Source organism: Drosophila mojavensis, unplaced genomic scaffold (genome assembly GCF_018153725.1).
Source record: "Drosophila mojavensis isolate 15081-1352.22 unplaced genomic scaffold, ASM1815372v1 contig_36, whole genome shotgun sequence".
Classification (NCBI taxonomy): domain Eukaryota; kingdom Metazoa; phylum Arthropoda; class Insecta; order Diptera; family Drosophilidae; genus Drosophila; species Drosophila mojavensis.
Genome location: NW_025318858.1, coordinates 8,591,467 through 8,611,215, shown reverse-complemented (window position 1 = coordinate 8,611,215; position 19,749 = coordinate 8,591,467). Strand labels below are relative to the sequence as shown.

General features: G+C 37.3%; 2 protein-coding genes across 5 annotated transcripts in view; one reads left to right on the top strand and one right to left on the bottom strand.

Moving 5' to 3' along the window:
• LOC6576358 (nephrin) overlaps window positions 1-19,749 on the bottom strand; it is an 88,040-nt gene that overhangs the window by 39,121 nt on the left and 29,170 nt on the right. The gene's annotated exons all lie outside the window — the stretch shown is intronic.
• LOC6576359 (N-acetylgalactosaminyltransferase 4) lies at window positions 1,949-5,804 on the top strand. 4 transcript variants are annotated; one of them, XM_044008513.1, is made up of 6 exons: window positions 1,949-2,043; window positions 2,169-2,264; window positions 2,490-3,104; window positions 3,177-3,519; window positions 4,538-4,966; window positions 5,034-5,804. In XM_044008513.1, exons 3-6 carry the CDS (start codon window positions 2,572-2,574, stop codon window positions 5,694-5,696), a joined length of 1,968 nt encoding a protein of 655 aa, XP_043864448.1. In that variant the 5' UTR covers window positions 1,949-2,043; window positions 2,169-2,264; window positions 2,490-2,571; the 3' UTR covers window positions 5,697-5,804. The 4 variants fall into 4 exon arrangements, with proteins under 4 accessions (XP_043864448.1, XP_043864451.1, XP_043864449.1 ...); XM_044008516.1 differs by having other exon boundaries at window positions 1,960-2,043; window positions 2,164-2,264; window positions 2,557-3,104; XM_044008514.1 differs by having other exon boundaries at window positions 1,961-2,043; window positions 2,164-2,264; window positions 2,496-3,104.

The following is a 19,749-nucleotide window of genomic DNA, read 5'->3' as shown; positions in this document are numbered from 1 at the left end:
TTTAGAAAATATAAAAAAATAAATAGATAAATAAATTTAGTTGATTACTATTATTTAACTAGGCATTAGAAGTAAGTAATAAATTTAGAGCCAAAGATGGCAGATTAAAAAATTTTTTCCTGTTTTTTTTTTTACTTTTTTATTTTTTAGTATTTTTGGCTGAGATAGAAAAGCAGAGAACTAAAGCAGATATCAAGCCTAGATATTTGTTCTTTTGAAAATGATCAATGTTATCTTTAGTGTACTAAAAATGAATTAAAATAGTTGTATTATGTCAGTGTTATATTGGAAAATATATAGCAGGAAAAGTATATAAAAAAATAAAAATAAAAAAAAAAACAATTTTTAATGAAATAATAAAATAAAAAAATGTTGTTAAATAGCAAAATCTAAAATGTTAGTTTTGTTAAAATGCCTAAAATCTAAAATATTGATGTTGTTATTTAATTTTAAGTATTTTTTTAATCTTTGATTTGATTGTATTATCATTACTTGTTATTTAATTTAATATTTCTTTATATACTAAAAATATAAACACAATTAATTTTTTTTTAATTTTTAATTTTCTGTCTGTATAGCTATTGCAATTTAATTTACATTATTTATTACTTCTTACTTCCATTTCTACTTATTTCATATTATCTTGCAAAGCTTTGGCCAAATTAATTCCGATTGTGATAGCAAAAAAAAAATCAATGAGTAATATGCGTAATTAATGCACTTAACAACATTTACGATATGCAATGCATGAATCGATGGCTATCAAAGTGAAGACAACAGTTAACAGATAACTGGTGGCACATGATAAGCAAACATTGAGGGATAGATAACACAATACACTGAACAGACTTGCGTGACAACAAATAACAATAATTAAAAGATAAGATAAATACACACAAATAGCTGTCAAATATCTAAATATAAACCCCATTAGCAGCAGCAGCTGTATTTATACTAATTATTTCATTGTGCGTATGCCTAAATCAAATAATATTTTAATTTAATTACTAGCCAATTTAGATAATTTTATTAGATTGCTAACAATGCTTAAATACTATAAAATCAATGTGAATATATATAGTAATATATATACAGATCTGTTACATTTATATTTTATCATTTTTGTTACCGTTGAAAATGTTTCTGTTTTTACAATATTTGGCTTTTATTGCTCTGCTGCGCTTTTAGCCGCGACAACATTTTGGCAGTTGAACCAGCCAAAAGCAGAAGCCCAACTGAAAGCCTCAACAACAAGCAGCCGCAGCTGTCAAATGTGGCCAACTGGCACAGTTGTATTTGTTCGGTTTTCTGTGTGCCTCACAATGGGGCATATCTAATTTTAAATGCAACTCGTAACGTACATCTGATTCAATGCCAACCCTAAAGATCTGTTGCACATCTTAAATATGATATACGAAATCTTATCAGTATATTTTGTTGTCTTATTAGAGCATTAGATATTTGGTATATTTTACTTAATTTTCGCACTTCAGCTTTCATATCAGGCATACAGTTTTGTTGTTATATATATACATATATCTTCATGCAAAAATAAAAATGTCTATTTCACATCATGTGAAAGCAAAGGCTATAAAAAATTGTAAAAAAGAAAAAAAAAAAGCAAAACACGAACTCTACTCTGCCCTCTGCCTCTACCTCTACCGCCTAACTGAACTGGTGCTTCACGGCTGCGTTTTTGGCATTGACTTTATGTGTGTAAATATGAAAAAATGTCATTTTATTGCCACAATGCGTCGAAATTTTGTGAGAATTTATTGCGAATACGCCGCGTTGTACAATAAATATGCGTTTAAATGCGAAACGCGTGTGTGAGCGTGCGTGCGTGTGTGAGTGTGTTAGTGTATTTGCTTAGAATTGTTGGTACAGTGGTGTAGACACAGCTGTCATTGAGCTAAAAGCGCCCCAATGTAAACTGAGTGCAACATCTGCAGAATGATGTATAAACATTGATCGTATCGAGCCAACGAAATGCATAAAATAAATTATTATTAACCATAAACCCGGCTGTAACGGCTCAACAAGGTGAGAAGTTGACGATAAAATATAAAATTTTAATATTTTTTGTATTAAAATATAGAAACACAAAAAGAAAACTGTAGTTCTATAATGTAAAATCATTAATTACTATATCTTTTCTTGCAGTGTAGGTGGCATTATCAGCGCGTCGAATACATTTTGATAAGTTCGCATTAGTTCCGCCAGATGGCGTAAGCGTCAAAGTGCTCGCATCGTACTCGAAACAGGTGAGTGGAAGTGAAAAGTAGTTGGCAGCTGATTTACAGTTAGTTGGGCCTTGGAACGAGATAGATAGCTCTCTGATTGATATTGAAGAACGATGTTCATGCGGCTCGAACTTCAGTTACTAATAACTTATCAGGCAATAAAAAAAATAAAAAAAAAAATAAAAAAAAAACCAAAATATGTTAGAAAAAGTTGCAATTAGATTAATGGACATCGATGCCACGCAGTTGCAGTTGACTCAACGTGTCTGGCCGCTCGGGCCCGAAACCATTCTGAATCATAGCCTCCCAGCAGCACAACGTATTGGCCATGGCCTTAAAGAAGCGCCAGGTGAAGCGGCTGATGCGCAAGCTCATCTTCCTCATAATGATCATCGCCTTCATCTCGCTGCTGACCACGGTGATTGTGGAGAAGCGTCTGAGCAAAGCGAAGCCATCGGAGGAGGTGGACGAAAGTAATTTGGATCCCAATGGGGATCCAATAACGCCGCAATTCCGTGCCGCCAATGTGGAGCCGACACGTCGACAAGCCCGTCCGCCCTTTCAGGATCGCAACTCTGTGCGCGATGGTGGGCACGTTGAGCCAGTGGAGACGACCAAGCCGGAGACATTGAAAATGTTTACGCTGCCAACGCCGCTGGGCGAGCGCAAGGACTGGCACGACTACAAGGCAATGGAAGCGGACAAGGCGCGCGTCGGCCTGGGTGAGCACGGCCAGCCGGCTAGCGTGGATCCCTCGGAGAAGGAGCTGGAGCAGCAGGAGTACCGCAGAAATGGCTTCAATGGCTACCTCTCCGACCGAATCTCGGTGAATCGCTCAGTTCCCGATGTGCGAAAAGAGGCGTAAGCTCAGGTCGAATGCATTCGTACTTCAGTTACTCAGATCTTCTCTGCTCTTCTTTTCTCCTCCCGCAGTTGCAAGACGCGCAAATATCTGGCCAAGCTGCCCAACGTCAGCGTCATCTTCATATTCTACAACGAGCACTTCCAGACGCTGCTCCGCTCCATTTACAGCATCGTCAATCGCACGCCGCCCGAGCTGCTCAAGCAGATTGTGCTCGTCGACGATGGCAGTGAATGGGACACGCTCAAGAAACACTTGGATGACTATGTCGCCCTACAGTGGCCCAAATTGGTGGACGTCGTCCACAATCCCGAGCGACGTGGCCTAATCGGAGCACGCTTAGCGGGCGCCAAGGTGGCCACCGGTGAGGTTATGGTCTTCTTTGACTCGCACATTGAGGTCAATTATAATTGGGTAAGTCAAGGCAACTTTGATGAGAGTGAACTGAGATGAAAAGGGGAGAAAGTGAGTGGGAGAGAGAGAGGTTGAAGGAGAGAGGAAGCAAGAGAAAGTGATAAGGCCTCAAAGAGAAAATCAGGCAGAGGATAGAGATGGTGATGGAGAGAGCAACAAGTGTAACAAATTTGAGTTAGAGAGAGACGGAGAGAGTAATAGATTAATAGAGAGAGAGTGAACGAGGATGAGAGAGAGAAAGTGAAAGTAAAATAGGTTCCAAGACAGAGAAAGAGAGAGATAGAGAGATAGATAATGAGAGGATGAGATGGAGATAGAGAAAGGCGATAAGAAGGAGAGAAAGAGAGATACAAAGAGAGTGAAAAAGGATGCGAGGAAGGGAGAGAATCAGGCAGCTCAGATCTAGAGATGATAGGGAACTAGAGCGAGAGTAAAAGAGAGAGTGAAATGGAATAAGAGAGGAAGTAAATGAGAGAGCGAGAGAGAGAGTGAGAGAGAAAGAGTGAAGCGAGATAATATGAAGAGAGCATGAGAATCAGGCAGAAGAAAGCATTGAAAACATATGAATACAGCAGAAAGTCAAGGGTTGCCCCTTTGACTATAATAATAATACAATAAATAATATAGGAATTATAGCTATTATTATATTGCAAAATAAAACTTTATTAAGAAAGTAACTTGAAGCATAAAGCTGTTTCCATTTGAAACAAACACAAAGAGCTGCGCTGAAAAAGCAGTTAAAGCAGATGCAAGCTTTATATAAGATAAGAACTACTTTTCTGCATTTCCAGTTAATATGAAATTGACATCTTTCAAAGCACCTTGCTTTCTTATTAGTTTAGCTAACAAACTGTAATACCAGCTGAACAAGTGAAGCTTTGAACAGTCATGTAAAGCTTCAATTTATTTAAATTTCTGCAGGTTTTGATTAGTACAGTAAAGCCCACTTGAGCCAGATGAGTCCACAGATTTAGTTAGCAAATAACATATCAACATAAGAGCTCAATTCTCATTCCAGCTGCCGCCGCTCTTAGAGCCCATTGTCATCAACAACAAGATCGCCACGTGTCCCATTGTGGACATCATTGATCACAATAATTTCGCGTATAATGGCGGCTATCAGGAGGGCTCACGGGGCGGCTTCGATTGGCGTTTCTTCTACAAGCAGCTGCCGGTGCTGCCCGAGGATAGCGTGGACAAATCTCTGCCGTATCGCAGTCCCGTCATGATGGGCGGCCTATTCGCCATCAATAGCAAGTGGTTTTGGGATCTGGGTGGCTATGACGATGAGCTGGAGATTTGGGGCGGCGAGCAGTACGAGCTGAGCTTCAAGATCTGGATGTGCGGCGGCATGCTGCTCGATGTGCCCTGCTCTCGCGTCGCGCACATCTTTCGCGGCCAAATGGATCCGCGACCCAATCCACGCAATTACAACTTTGTGGCGCGGGTAAATTGAATAATGAACTGGAGCGAAATTCATGCTGAATTTGGCTAATCAATTCAATCGATTCTAGAATCACAAACGCGTCGCTGAGGTCTGGATGGATGAGTACAAGGAGTTCGTCTATAAGCGCGATCCTGCGACCTACAATAATATCGATGCGGGTGACTTGACGCGACAGCGCGCGGTGCGCGAGCGCTTGCAGTGCAAGTCCTTTGACTGGTACATGAAGGAGGTGGCGCCCGATTTCCTGGTCAAATTCCCGCCAGTGGAGCCGCCCGCTTACGCCTCGGGCGCCGTAGAGAGCCTGGCCTTCAAGGACCAGTGCCTGGACTGCTTGAATCTGGGCTCCAATCACCCCGTCGGCCTGTACGCCTGCGCCCACAATCGCACCCATCCGCAAGAGAACCAAAACTGGGCGCTAACGGCCCATCGCGAGCTGCGACGCTTGGACGACGCCTGCCTGGATGTGCAGGACTCGCACCCGAATGCCACAGTCTGGATGTGGGACTGCCACCATCAAGGTGGCAATCAGTTCTGGTACTACGATCGCAAGCACCAATGGCTGGTCCATGGCCATCACGGCAGGAACTGCCTCGAGGCCTTTGTCGAGAATGGCGTCTCGAAGGTGGTGACCAATCGATGCGATGAGCACAATGAGCGACAGCGCTGGAGGATCGGTCAAGTCAATGACGATCTGCTCGATCGTTTCTTTGAGGGCTTGGACAAGAACTAATTCGTAACGAATAATCTTGGATTCCTGTTGATTTTAGCAGGACACTTCCTATATTAATTTAAAACTATTTAAAATAGCAACTAAATAAAGTCAAAGTCAGATTTCTAAGCACGATGAAACCTCAATGCGAAACAGTAGACGAGCTGAATGAAAAGCAGCTCATCTCTTTCTGCTGCAGCTCGCAAATTGACAGAGATTAGAAATCATGAATAGCCCTGACTAAAGATCGATGAAAGCCCATTAGCTCATTGGCATTTGACTCGGTGCGTCCAGAGTCTCAAAATGAACTTTGCCTGCCAAAATCAACTCTTTCTGGCTTTTTTGTTGTTTTTGTTTTGTGTGTAGCCAGCCATTAGACTGCAATTTGAGGGATGGCGCCGCAACTCTGGCTGTAAAATGCCAATGCATCAAAGGCAAAGATGCATCACGTTGACTGCATTACTAAACGACTTTAAGAGCGGGCTGCCCACCTACCCCTCACCCGGCCGAGGCACTTTGAAAAATGTTACTCAGGTACAAGAGTTGAATTCTCGTTTTTCGGTTGCATTTTTGTGTCGCCTTTGCTTGGCCTTCACTTAACTACGCCAGCACCGACAGCTACACACACAGTCAGAGCCAGGGCCAGAGTCAGAGTCAGAGCTGGAGCAGAGCTCGACAGCTCGTGCATGTTAAAAGCTATTTAAATATGCTCTCTTTGAATGCCTTGATTGGCTCCATGCCAGCCCTAACCATTTCACAGCCAGCCAGCCAGCCAGCCAGCCAGCCAGCTAGTCTTTGCTCCGTTTGCCCAAGCTCTGCCATTGGCTTTGTCTTTGGCTTTGCCTCCAGCTTTGCCTGCCAAAAGAAAAAAAATAGAAGTGAAGAGGAGAAGAAGAGTTGCACCACCCACACACCAAATCAACTCAGGCTCAGCAACTGCTCTCTCTCTCTCTCTCTCTCTCTCTCTGCTCAACCTTTTCGCATGAATTAACCCTATAATTGTTAAAGTACGTCAGGAAGCCAAAAACTTAACCGCAACAGCATTTCGAGCACTATTTATTAGAGCTATAAATAAATTGTTATGGGTAAAGGAAATTTAATTTATAGTCGAATAAAGAAGATGAAAATAGCAAACTGTAATAATCAAATGAAATAACTGTACTTGGCAATTTGGCTAAAGAGAAGCAATTTTTAATTACTCTTAGTTGAATTAACAAACTGTATTAAAATGAAAATTAAAACCGAGTCGAATTCGCCTGCAAAAATATTTAATGTTCTTTAGCTAAAAGTAAAAGTTTGCTAAGCTATTTCCTACTGGGGTTAAGCTAACCTAAATTCTACACACACACACACACACGCACATGTACACTCACATACACTCTCAGTTCATCTGCTCGCACTCGCAAAGCTGTTTCGCTGCACTCGCTTATCGCCTGATATTCTCTAGTGTGCCACGCCCCTCTGCAACAGGCCTCGCCCAGACGCATTGTTGATGCAATTTGAAATGCAAAACTTTAATGGAATTTGCTGCTGCTGCTGCTGCTGCCGCTGCCACTGCTGCTGCGACAATAGTTTTGTGCAACTTTTCAGCATAGACAACTTTTATTTCGAATGCATTTGCCACATACTAACACGCATACATTCTAATGCAGCGCACTCTGCCGGCTTTTAGCTGTACTGTGACGCGATTAAGGGCAAAAAAAAAAAAAAAAAAAAAAAAGAAAAAAAGCTGAAAAACAACATTGAAACATTTTAATTGATATTTAAGTATGGCCATTGCGATTGCTGTGGGGCTTCGCTTATGTAATTGCCGCAGCGTCTTGGGCCCTCCAATTAGCATAAATTCACACACACACACACACAGACGCACTCGCCACATATACTTGCATATATAATTTACCATGACGCAAGCCAATACCACGCCCCCTCTCTGCAATTACAGACGTTTCTCTCTCACTCTCTCACTCAGTAGGTGTATGTGTTATATGTGTGTGTATTTGTTCCCTTATGGAATTCGTTGACTTCATGTCAAAATATTTTTGGTTGACAATTACACGTCACCAGGCGCCCACATGAAAGACTTTCGCCGTCTTTTTGTACATCAGTCACTCGCTCTCTCTCTCTCACACACCCTTTCTCTCTATGTTGATGTATGTGTGATACTTTGCGATTAATCGTCGGGCTCATTAGTGGTGAAAATATTTATGAAGACCGCTGGGAAAACGCAACGTTGTACTCTCATTAAATATACATTGAAATCATTCTTAACTATGTATGTGTGTGTGTGCATGTAGTACATTGCATATGCATATACATATATGCTTATCTCCATAAGTATGTACATATGCTTGTATTTGTGGTTTGTGCGGTTTTTAATTTTGTCTTGAAATGCGCTGCTGCAGTAATGAGAAATTCATTTCGATTGAAGAGCCTCTATATATGCTATATGAATAATCAGAAGAGTAGTCAAAAATTTGCTTTCAGTGTTGGAAAATAGCGAATATATATTTGATAAGGCTCTCCTTAATATTAATTGTATAGCATTTCTAATACCCATTAAATATACATATATACTGAAGTATACTTACTATGCTAAACTCTATCTATTTACAGAGTATTTCTGTTGATATATAATTAATACTAAACAGAACCTTATCAAATTTTAAGATTTATTTTAAGAGTCGCTGACATTAAATTTTACTTCACAATTTGCATTACCGCTCAGATGTTTTCTAAAAAGTTTTTTATTTTTTATAAATGTAAATACCACACCGCTATAGCACCCTTTAGTTTTATGTTTTGCAGCTGCATCTTTACATATTCAAGCTCAAATTTGATTAGCAAAAATCATAAATCTTCAGCAAAAAGTTCATGAATTTTTAATGCTACCTATTTACCCCATAAGTAGGGTAAACAAATTGCACATACTGATAATGCAATACATATATACCAAAATATATACAGCGCATCTAGCTAATAGTGCCTTAATGCTGATAAGCTTTATAGCAATATTTATGAAAATGATTCTCGTTTCATTTCAGTTCAATTAAAAGCATTGAATGATGCAGAGCGCAATACTTTTAATACTTGCTTTAACGATTGTGGTAAGCTATCGTTAGAATACCATGAGCATCGAGAAAATAAATATGCGCTTCGCCTATTTTAGAGCCTTGCCTCAAGATGTGGCACTGATAGCTGACATTAAGCAGTCGGTGGATAATAATAATAATAATAATTAATGTATAATTAAATTAATAAATCATACGAATGTCTAAGATGTCCAGCCCAAAAAAAAAAAAAAAAAAAAAAAAAAAAAAAAAAAAAAAATCTATATAGTAATTTTTTAGATAAGCAGAAAAATATAAATAATAATAATAAGAATATACATATGGATTTCTTTGAATGGGTTTATATGCTCGTATATATACGGCGTTGTCCATATTTGATGAACCCATCTGGTAACCCTATATCTATATCTATCAACAGAGACGTAGCCAATAGGCCGTACTGGCTCAAGGCAGTCATTTGAGAGATTTTCTATTCAAAAAGTTATGTCAAGTAATCTACTCGAAACAAATAAATTATTAATGAATTTTTATTGTTGTATTTTTATTTTAGTAAAAAATAAAAAATAAAAAATCCTGCGTCCCTCAAATATGCCTTATTGGGTTACCAGATGGCTTCGTCGCTTATGTGTATGTGTGTTTGTATGTATATACTAATATATGTATATTCTTGAACTACGTCAAGTCCAACGGGTTATCAACTAATTTTTAATGAGTAGCGGCTATATGCCTAAATATAATTATACATATACATATATATTTATAAATCATTGTATTGCATTTACTGCTGCTTTATAGATATGTCCATTTAAATCCCAACATATATTCTCCCTCAATTAAATGGGCCTCAGACATGTGTTTGACTTTTTGAGCTGCTTTTGCGGTTGCAGTATACAGATCCCTGAACAGTGAGTTGAATAAAAAAGAGATAGAGGCAGCTGAAGTGAACGAGAGTGAGCGAGGCAGAATTTGTGTGCTGCGCGTGTTGTGGTTGGCGCAGTCGTCGCAGCTGCAATTAATTCAGCATTCAATGTAGACTCAAAATGTTTCCAGTGATGTCTAACAAATTCCGAGAAATATATGTGAATCAGCTGTCATAGAGCTATCAATACGCAGAGCTATATTATCTCACGAGAAGAGACAGTTGTATGCCATTTGTTAAGCATTCAGAAAGCAGACGCTGGAGTCACTCAGCGACTCAGCTCTGAGCTCCAGAGAAGAAGCAGAAGTCGAGGACAACGAATTAGCAGTCCATGCCATGCGAAGATCGATGCTCTCTACTCTCTCAGTCAACCTGCTCGAAGTTGAAGACAACTCACATTTCGCTCACTCTCTCGCCTCTCACTTCTCTCAGTTTAGAAACGAGCATATTAAAAATAATCAAATAAATAAAACAATATTGAAATCATGTTAATCCGCTCCAATAGCTAAAGCTTTTAAGCGCCTTTAAGACACTTTAAGACACATTGCAATGCAACCTAACTCTCAACAATTGTTAAAAGTAGAGAAAATTTCATTTCAAGCTAGCTGGAATTTACCTTCACAAATATTTAATATAACAAAATTACTAACCAGATAGAAAATGCTTTTCATGTGCAATTAAAGCTGCAATGGAATTAAAGCCGAGCTGCTGGCCAAAAAATAACCACAAAACGAACATTGCACGCCCATAACAAATGCATGTTTGTTGTATTGCATTTTAAATTTGATCAAATTTCAATTTGGCAAAACAAGAGCCATAACAACTGCAATTGGCTGGGATTGAATATTTTGCAAATGCCACCGAAATGAAATTTGTCTGCAATATGAAAAACACAAAAACTGAATGAAAATCGAATTTAACAATCACAGACAGAGGAGACTGAAGAAGAAGAAGAAGAAGGAGATGGAGAAGTAGTAGCAAAAACAATACTATAAATATGGAAAAGGCAATGCAGTTATGAAATAACCAAAGGAATAATCAAATTCGATTAAAACGTCAAAGTGCAGTTGGGTATTAAGTGCAGTGACTAGAAACAAAACAGAAAGACTATCAAATGATATCTGCAAGTGGCGCCATCTGTTGTTGAGATTAGCTCTTTGATGTGACAGCTAAACATATGAGAGTAGATTATGATGAAATGGAATGGGCTGGCTATGCATAGAAAGAATCAATATGTTGTAAATGTTTTTTAGCAAATTACTGAAAATTCAATAAAATATATATATTTATATTTAGTTTGTCTTACGAAAGCCCAATTTGCATGCACATTTAGAATATACAGAAATTGAGCAGGACAACAAAGAGCAGAAGCCAAAAGTCAAAGAGCTCAACCATGATTTTTATTTGCAGCAGCAGCAACGAGATAAGATAACAATCAATAAGCTGAAAACAAGAAACTGACAAAGCATGGGAATAAACTTGAGTCTAGCTTACATACAATGAGGTTAACAGCAACTGAAAGGATAAAAGGCCGAAGGACGAAGGACGAAGGAGCAGCTAGGGCCAAGCAAACGAGCCAGACCAAGCAAACATAGCAGACAAATAAGCCCACTTTTATAATCAAGTAACAAAAATTCGAAATCTGTGTAGCAGCTAAAGCCAAAGTGAGAGAGGGAGAGAGGTAGATACTGAGCCCCAACCTCTGAACTGACCCAATGAACTCTGCTGCCAGGACTATAGAAAAGTTGATTTTATTCTGCTGCTGCTGCTGCTACTGCTGTTGAAGCTGCTGATGCTGCTACTGCTGCTGCTGTTGCTGTTGCTGCTGCTTCATTTTTATTCAAAATTCTCTGAAAGTTCAGAGGTGTTGACCAGGTTTTCAGCTAAATGTGTTGCGCATATTGAATTTGTTTTAAGTGGCAGCGCTTAAAAAGCAGACCAGCCACACAATTACCTGACAGAGAAGATATTTTAAAATATAATAATAATATATTAATATAAAAATATATAGTAATAATATAAATATAATAGCTACAGTAGAAGAAAAACTAAATCTGAAGAAAAGCTAAGTCTTATAGCCTGTCTACTAGGTATAATTATATCTCTCTATTTTCTTTCTTTCTCTCTTAGATGATCTTAAATTATTATTATTAGTTTTCCTCATCTAAATTCTTTAAATAAATCCTTTCATATAACTTTTGATTCATTCTAAATCAGTCAGCAAATAATCATCAAACATTTTGCAACAGTAAATCTATTTGCATGGACCTCAACTGGATATGTCAGAGCTCTATTTGGCAAGAACAAAAAAAAAAAAAAAAAAAAAAAAAAAAAACTTGTTTGATGCAGCGAGTGCGTAAGCCAACTTTAAGTCTTTGTCCATAAACGGACATTAAATGTGTGTGCGTGTGTGCTGTGTGTGGGAGCTGTTCTTAGCTACTGTGCAGCCTCCCTTTGTGCGACCTAAAAATGAAAAAATCAATACAAGGCAAATACGCTCGAAAATAAAAAAGAAAAGCAAACAGAGAAAACGGAATGAAAAGGTAAAACGTGCATCAGCCGAAACAATTGTAGATAGAGCATCGAAAAACACATAACTATTTTGCATAAAATAAAAGTTTTTTGGGTATTTGCCGTGCGTGTGTGTTGAGTGTGCATAGCTCTGTGTGTGTGTGTGTGTGTGTGTGTGTGTGTGTGTGTGTGTGTGTGTGTGTGTGTGTGTGTGATGTTCAAGCCACACTATTGAGTCATACAAAGCACGTATGTACTTCAGGTCCCCAATGCGGATCTGTGTGTTGTACTTTTGTCTCTGCATTGTTGCCTGTCGTTTGTTTGTTGTCGTCAGACAAAACAAGGCATAAGTAGAGCCCGCCGCAACAACAACAACAACAACAGCAACAACTACTGTTGTGCAACAATAACTGAACAAAAGTGGGCAGGGAAAACAACAGTGAACACAATAAAACAGCACATACATTGACCCAAATTTATGCAATCGAAACTTTAAAGAATCAAATCAAATAACACGACATAAGGGGCAAGTTTTTCATCTCATATGAGAGCGAGAGAGTGGGAGAGGGGGAGAGAGAGAGAAGTAGAGCGCAAACTATGAAAATTGGGTGATATTAAAGCTGACAGTCTGCAAACGAGCTGTGAACGTGGAACGTGGCATTGAGGCAGGCAGCGTCAAGTCATCCGGGTTTGTTGTTGTTGTATTTTATTTCATTTATTTGTATTTTTATTTTTTGTACGCCCTCTGCTTTCATTCATTTATTTCTTTTGTGCACTGTCATTTGCTGAATATTCATATTTTTTGATCCCAAAAACTTATGAATTATGAAATATGCATACAATTGTCTCGCTGTCTGCGCGCATCAAAAATGGGCGAAGTGCAGCTGATAGGCATAGACAGAGAGAGAGAATGAATGGTCGGGGGAGAAGGTGAGAGCGAGCGAGAGCACAGACTGAAATTCACTTTAGATGACAGCAAAACAAAGAGCTGTATCTATATATATATATATATATATATATACTTATATATATTTATATATGTACAGAAATTGCTAAGCACGCATTTTTACAGTTAACCGGCATACCTGGCGTATGCGTAATTGTTTGTTTCTCTCTCTCTCTCACTCACTGTCACACTCTCTCGATGTGCAATGATGCATAGCTGAGAGCTATTGTAAAATTAGGTGACACAATTTCACTTTTCTCTCATCGCCGTTGCCTTTTCTTTTTATTCAGTGTGTGTGTGTGTGTTTTCCACATTTAAAATGCATTTTCTTTGATGGCATTTCAAATGCGTTTCTCGTTGCACATGCAAAAGTGTAAAATATTGTGCATAAATTAAAGTTCTGCATGAATATCAGATATGCGATAGAAGCCAGCTGCAGCCGCAGATCCTTAATGAGATGCAATAAGAGCCTTACGCCACATGCATTTCATTGCATAACTTAGTAATGGGGAGAATATGCCTTTAATAGATAGAGAGAAGTTGATTCTCGAGGCAGATAAAACTAGATAATTTATGGATAATATGTGAATGCTATATTGCCCTGAATTGAACTCCCGTTAAATAAACACAAAATATTATATATAGAAAACTGTGCTAACATATGAAAGAAATTTTTTTTTTATTTTTTTTTATTTTAATATAATTCTAAAAACAAATTCAACAAATCTTTGCTCTAAATTGCAGTTAATTAAATTCTTCTTTGATATTTCCATATTTCCATTTAAGCAATAATTGATATAAACTCTGCATATATTCTTTTTAGAACTTTTGCTGCTCTGCTTCTTCTCCTCTTCCACTCCAGCACTCTCTGCTTTAACAATGAGTTGTTAGGTCTACTGCATAACTACACTCTGCTACACGCATATTCTTTCTTGTTTAACTTGGCCGGCGTAAAAACCTTTAACGCACTTTAGCTATAATGATATTCATGCTGGGCTATTTCCTGGTCTGCTTTCACAAATTTCTATATACATGTCGTCATTTACTGTTTTTTTTTTCACTCTTGTTTCTTTGTGACTTTTGTTGTTGTTGTTGTTCGTGCTGCTGCTTTGGCTGCTTCTCTGCTCAGCTGCTGGCTGTTGTGTCGAGGAAATAACTTACAATTGACCTCGTTAGCCGCTGTCTCATGTGAATGCCGCTTTATGGACTCTGTCTCTATGCATCTTACTTATACCACTTCTTACTCTATCTCTCTATCCGTCTCTTTCTTTCTCGCGCATTGTCTTGCCCACTGTGAAAATGTGTGTCTGACTGACTCTCTCTCCCTCTCTCTCTCTCTCTGTGTAGTGCAATAAGCCGGCTAGTTGGTCGTATTAGTGCTGTGACCTCTTGACTATATCATTTTCTGCTTTTTTCATAAAAGGAAGCTGCCTGCGCCAGCTCAGCTAATGCAGATCCAATTACGCTGAAAAAAAAGAGCGCAGCATCACTGACAAGAGCGAGATGGATATACGAATATGTATGTATATATATGGCATACATGTGTATCTGATATACATGGCCTTGTTGTCTGCGCATAAATGAAGGTTTACATGCGACCCGCTGATAAATATAAATTATTGTGATTATTTCTTGAAAAAGTCGACGCTGCAGTTTTTACTCTCTTTCTCTTCTTCTTCTGCTGCTGCAGTGATTTTTTTTTTTTTAAGAATTATTGCCATCAAAGCGCACAGTTCGACTCGTGCTGAGCTAATTAAATTTAAATTACATTTCGTTTGTTGTGCGTGGCAGATTTTAAAAGGATTCCACGCCCAGTGTTGTGTGGCTTGCAAATAAATTAAAAATGATTGTCTGTGCGGCGATGTAAATATGAAGCATACGCCCCGTTGTGCCACGGCATGCGCCGCATGTTCCATTGCCATTCGTTTCAGCGCGCTGCAAATCAGCGCACATGAAATTTCAACAAGCCAAACGCAATGCTCCCCCAGGACAGACAACAAAGCCACAAAAAAAAGAGAGGGAAAAAAACTTAAACACTCGCTTATACTCACACATGCAACAACAACAACGACAAAATAATATAACTTGTTATCTCTGCAGTTGTTTTTTTTTTCTTTTTTTTTTCGTTTCGTATAAATAACATTTCATATGCCTCGTTTTCGTTTTCGTTTTCGGTGGTTCCCCAGTGTAAATGTAAACACGCTCTTATCAATATATATATATATATGTATGTGTATACTTATGTGAGTGAGTGTACACAAAGTAAAAGTGTGAGGGAGTGTGCCTCTGTGTGTGTGTGTGGGTGTGCGTGTTTGTTTGTGTGCCTGTCAAATGTCATTGCCAGTTGCTTATGTTGCTTTTGGCTAAGCGCGGCACAACAACAACTGCCACACATCACAATAAAATATAAGCATTTATGTTTGATTATTATTTGAAATACTCTAACAATGTGTGGCAACATGAAATAACTGTGAATATGTATTTATATATACTATATATCAGAATTATTAAGATTTCCAATATTATTAATGAATATATTTTTTATAACTAGAACATATGTACCAGCACGTGTGGATGTATGTATACAAATATGATATAGAACTCCCATTAAAAAATAGGTGAAAAGATCTAATCTATAGATTAGCGTTCTTCTACAATAAGTTAACCTTAGATGGTCCAAAATAGTGAATCCTCTAGCTAAGCTGTAATATAATATACCATATTATTTATTTATTATTTTATAATATACCATATTATTGTATATCATAAGAAGAAGAACTTATCCTAAAATTAACTTATTTCATTATTTTTAATTAGAAAGTCAATTTTGAAGAAAAAAAAAAAGGTTAATATAGTTTATCATTAAAATGTACTCAACTAGTATTTTCTCTTTTTGTCATTTAAATACTAAAATATACCAAACTAATATTTTCTCATTAAAGAAATAATTTAATAATATTAAAATATACAAATAAACAAAAAAATAAATAAATAAATGTAGTATGAATTTTATTTTCCTAGTATAATCAAAAGAATATTTTAACATCTGTAAAATTCATTAAATTTTTTACTAAAAACTCTATTCCTTAAGTATTCAGTTGTATATAGGTATATACCACATATAATAAATTTCTGAAACCAATTCTAAATTTGCAATTATTTTTAATATTCAATAAAAATATTATAATCTATATACATTTATATAAAATATGATAAGGTATATATGTTATCATATAAAATATTTTATATTCTTTTATTTATTTATATATTCGTAAAAATATTATATATATTCATATCAAATATTTTAAATTTGTATTATTTTATTTATATACCATACCATATCATATATGATCCATACTCTATGGCAAAACTCTTTTTAATCTCTCTTTCAATCATGAAACAAAGTGTATGCCACAGCTGTCATCAGGAACTGAGTAGGCTTTAACCCAGCTCAGTTGATTTCCTTAACCCACACGATGTGTCATTTCGTTTTAGCTGCTGCCATAAGCCGCAATGGGCAAATGTCATAACTTGGCTCTATGGCAGCAACAATGCTGTCATTGTTGTTGGCCATATAAATGTAGGTTGAATATTGCAATATTTTGCTTTAAAAATGCCAACGCACAAGTGTTAAAATCGCTCATCATATCAACGCTCACAGCTGCCAGCTGCCAGCTGCCAACTGCAAAAGCGGCCAGAGAGGCAAAGATCAGGCGCAGAGGCGGTCGCTATTGAACTTTATATGCACAATATATACGTGTATGTAGTTAAAATATATATGTACATGTATGTGTGTGTATATACATACACATAGATATATACAAACGTTGGCAACAGCAATCCGCTATGTTATGCTGAGCTAAGCATCCGCTCGACTGGCAGCAGCTGCCACCGATTGTTGCGGCCTTTTAAGTCGGCTCAGCCATATAAATTCTGTGCGTGTGTATGCGAATGTGTGTGTGTGTGTGTGGTGTGGCATTGAAATAGCTTCAGCTGACAACAATTGTGGCAAATGTGGCACATCAGCTAGGAAACGACAACAGCCTCGTTATTAGTATGCCAGCCGCAATCTTTAATGCGGCAAAAAATAACTAATATTGCTCAAATTTATATAGAACTTTGGCAACGAGTAATGAAAGTTTGTTTTTATTAATAATCAAATAAACAAAAGAAATGCCAGTTAATTAAAATAATAATAATAAAAGCAATTACAGTGGGCATTCCTTTGCATTACTGCGTTTTCATTTCTTTTCATACAGAAAATGAAATGAACAATTTAGGTATTTTTTATTCATATTTCTTTTTTTGTCCTTCGTTTATTATGCTGAGATTTAATGAACAATTCGTCACAGGCAGTCAAGACTTTAAGTCAACTAAGGTCAAAGCAGCTGGAATGCCAAGTTAATGGCCCGACACCTGCCCGACTGCCAGCTAACTTGGCCAAAACGAAATGAAACAAAACACACACACACACACACACAGAAAGAGATTTACTAACTGACATACCAAACATGTTTTTAGCGGCTAGCCACAAAACTCAGCCAGCTCATAATCTTAAATCTACGTTTTATGAGTAAAGGAGAGAGGCAGAGTAAAAGAGACAGATAGAGAAAGAGAGAGAGAGAGCTGGACGTGAAGGCGTATAAGTCTGGAGCTGCTCCTGCTGCTGCTGCTGCTGCCTTTGGCTTGGCCCAAATACACATAATGATATGCAAATGTGCATGAATAAGTGTGTTGAAGTATGCAACACCCACATACACACACACACACACACACATCAGACTCTGCCATATAGCCCATTGGTGAAGTTGAGGCAGCAGCAACAACAACATCAAAGCAAGGACTTTTCCCGCTGCGTCAGCTAGTTAAGGGTTTAGTGGAGTGAGTAATAGTAGTAGTTGTGCCTTAAGGGTGCGGAGCGAGGGGCAGCCAAAGGGCAGGTCATGTTGAGCTGACCGCGTTAATGAAATGTGCAAATGTACCAATTGACCGAGGCACATTTCGCATACCAAAAACCAAACGAAAGAGCAGGAGAAAAAGCGCAGAGGTGGAATGGGAGAATGTGGAGCAGGGTAGCAGAAGTGGGAGCTAGACACCAGTCGGAGCTCCTTAAACAACTCGACTGTGCCGCCGCTCATTTAGTCATTTGCATATTAAAAGCTTTTGTCGCACAAAGGTTAAATCTAAAGATAAAACACAATATACCTATGCTGCCAGCCATACACATACATATTAATATATTGTATATGTATATATATATACATTGTGTTTTCTTGCCCCAACTGCTGTTGTTGTTAAACATGCGAATCAAGTCTTTGGCTAAAGTCAGACGGCGCAGGGTTTGCGGATATTCCGTTTGAATGTGCGTGTCGATAAAATATTTTACTTTGGCGCTACGCAAACACTTCTGTGGCATTTCCCTGCCACACTGAAATGTTATTATGGAAGCAGAAGCAGAAGTGGGCGTGGGCGAGGGCGTGGGCGTGGGCGTTGGTTGAAGACCACAAATGTTGGGAATTCGCCATTTGGCACACCGAATCACATAGCGAGATTATTGAACATTTAAGATATATATCAAATGAATAATAGATTTTAGTCAATAGTATAAACCTAAAATAGTTTGAAAAGCAAACTTTAGCATTATTTATAATGCAGGTTTCTAATTTAGGTTTTTTTTTATAAATTTAATAAAATATTAAAATCTTAACAAAATAAAAAAAAAATAAAAAATAGTTATAAATCTAAACAAGCCTTTAGAATATGAATCATTTTTTAACTGTGACTAAATATATATAAAATTCACACAACCTGTTAGAGCTTAAATAATTATTTGTTTCAATAAATAAAAAAAAAAAAAAATATATATATATATATATAATAATAAAAAAATAATAAAAATTATATGCATTAAAAAATTTATAAATTTAAAAAGATATATACAAATAAAAGAAATAAATAAAATATATATATAGTATAAGCAATCTTTTAATAATTTTTTATATTTTTTATATTTTACTTTATCTTATATTTTATTTTTATATTTTTAATAGATTTGTATATATTATAAAAGTTTAAAAAAATTATTTTAATTGAAAAATGCCAATTTCATAAAACAAAAATAATAAATTTAAATATAAACTTAAAACTTAAAATTCCTTTAAAACGCATTTCAATTATATAAGCCCAAAGCTCAAATTGGGCACATGAAATGCTCTATGAAACTTTTACAACATTTTACAACTATTTAGCTATGTGTGTGTGCGCTTAATTAAGCATTATTGTTGTTAGAGCTCGTCTCGGAGCGCAGCGCTCAAAATCCAATTAAACCTAAAATGGCAAGAAGTCGACGGCATTGCCGTTGCCGTTGCCCGTTGCCCGTTGCCATTGCCATCGCAATTTAGCCCGTCTGAAAGGATGCCCAATTCCTACGTGACATATGCACAATTTAATTTTTTAATTGCCCAACAAACTTGCCAGCGCAGTCGTAGGTAGTCGTCTATGTCACACAAACACACACACACACACACACACACATGCACACGAGATTTGTAACCTTGAACCCTGACAGTGGCTGAAATTGTAGATGAGGTAAATGCGACAACGACTGCACAGCGACAATTCTTTGACTTG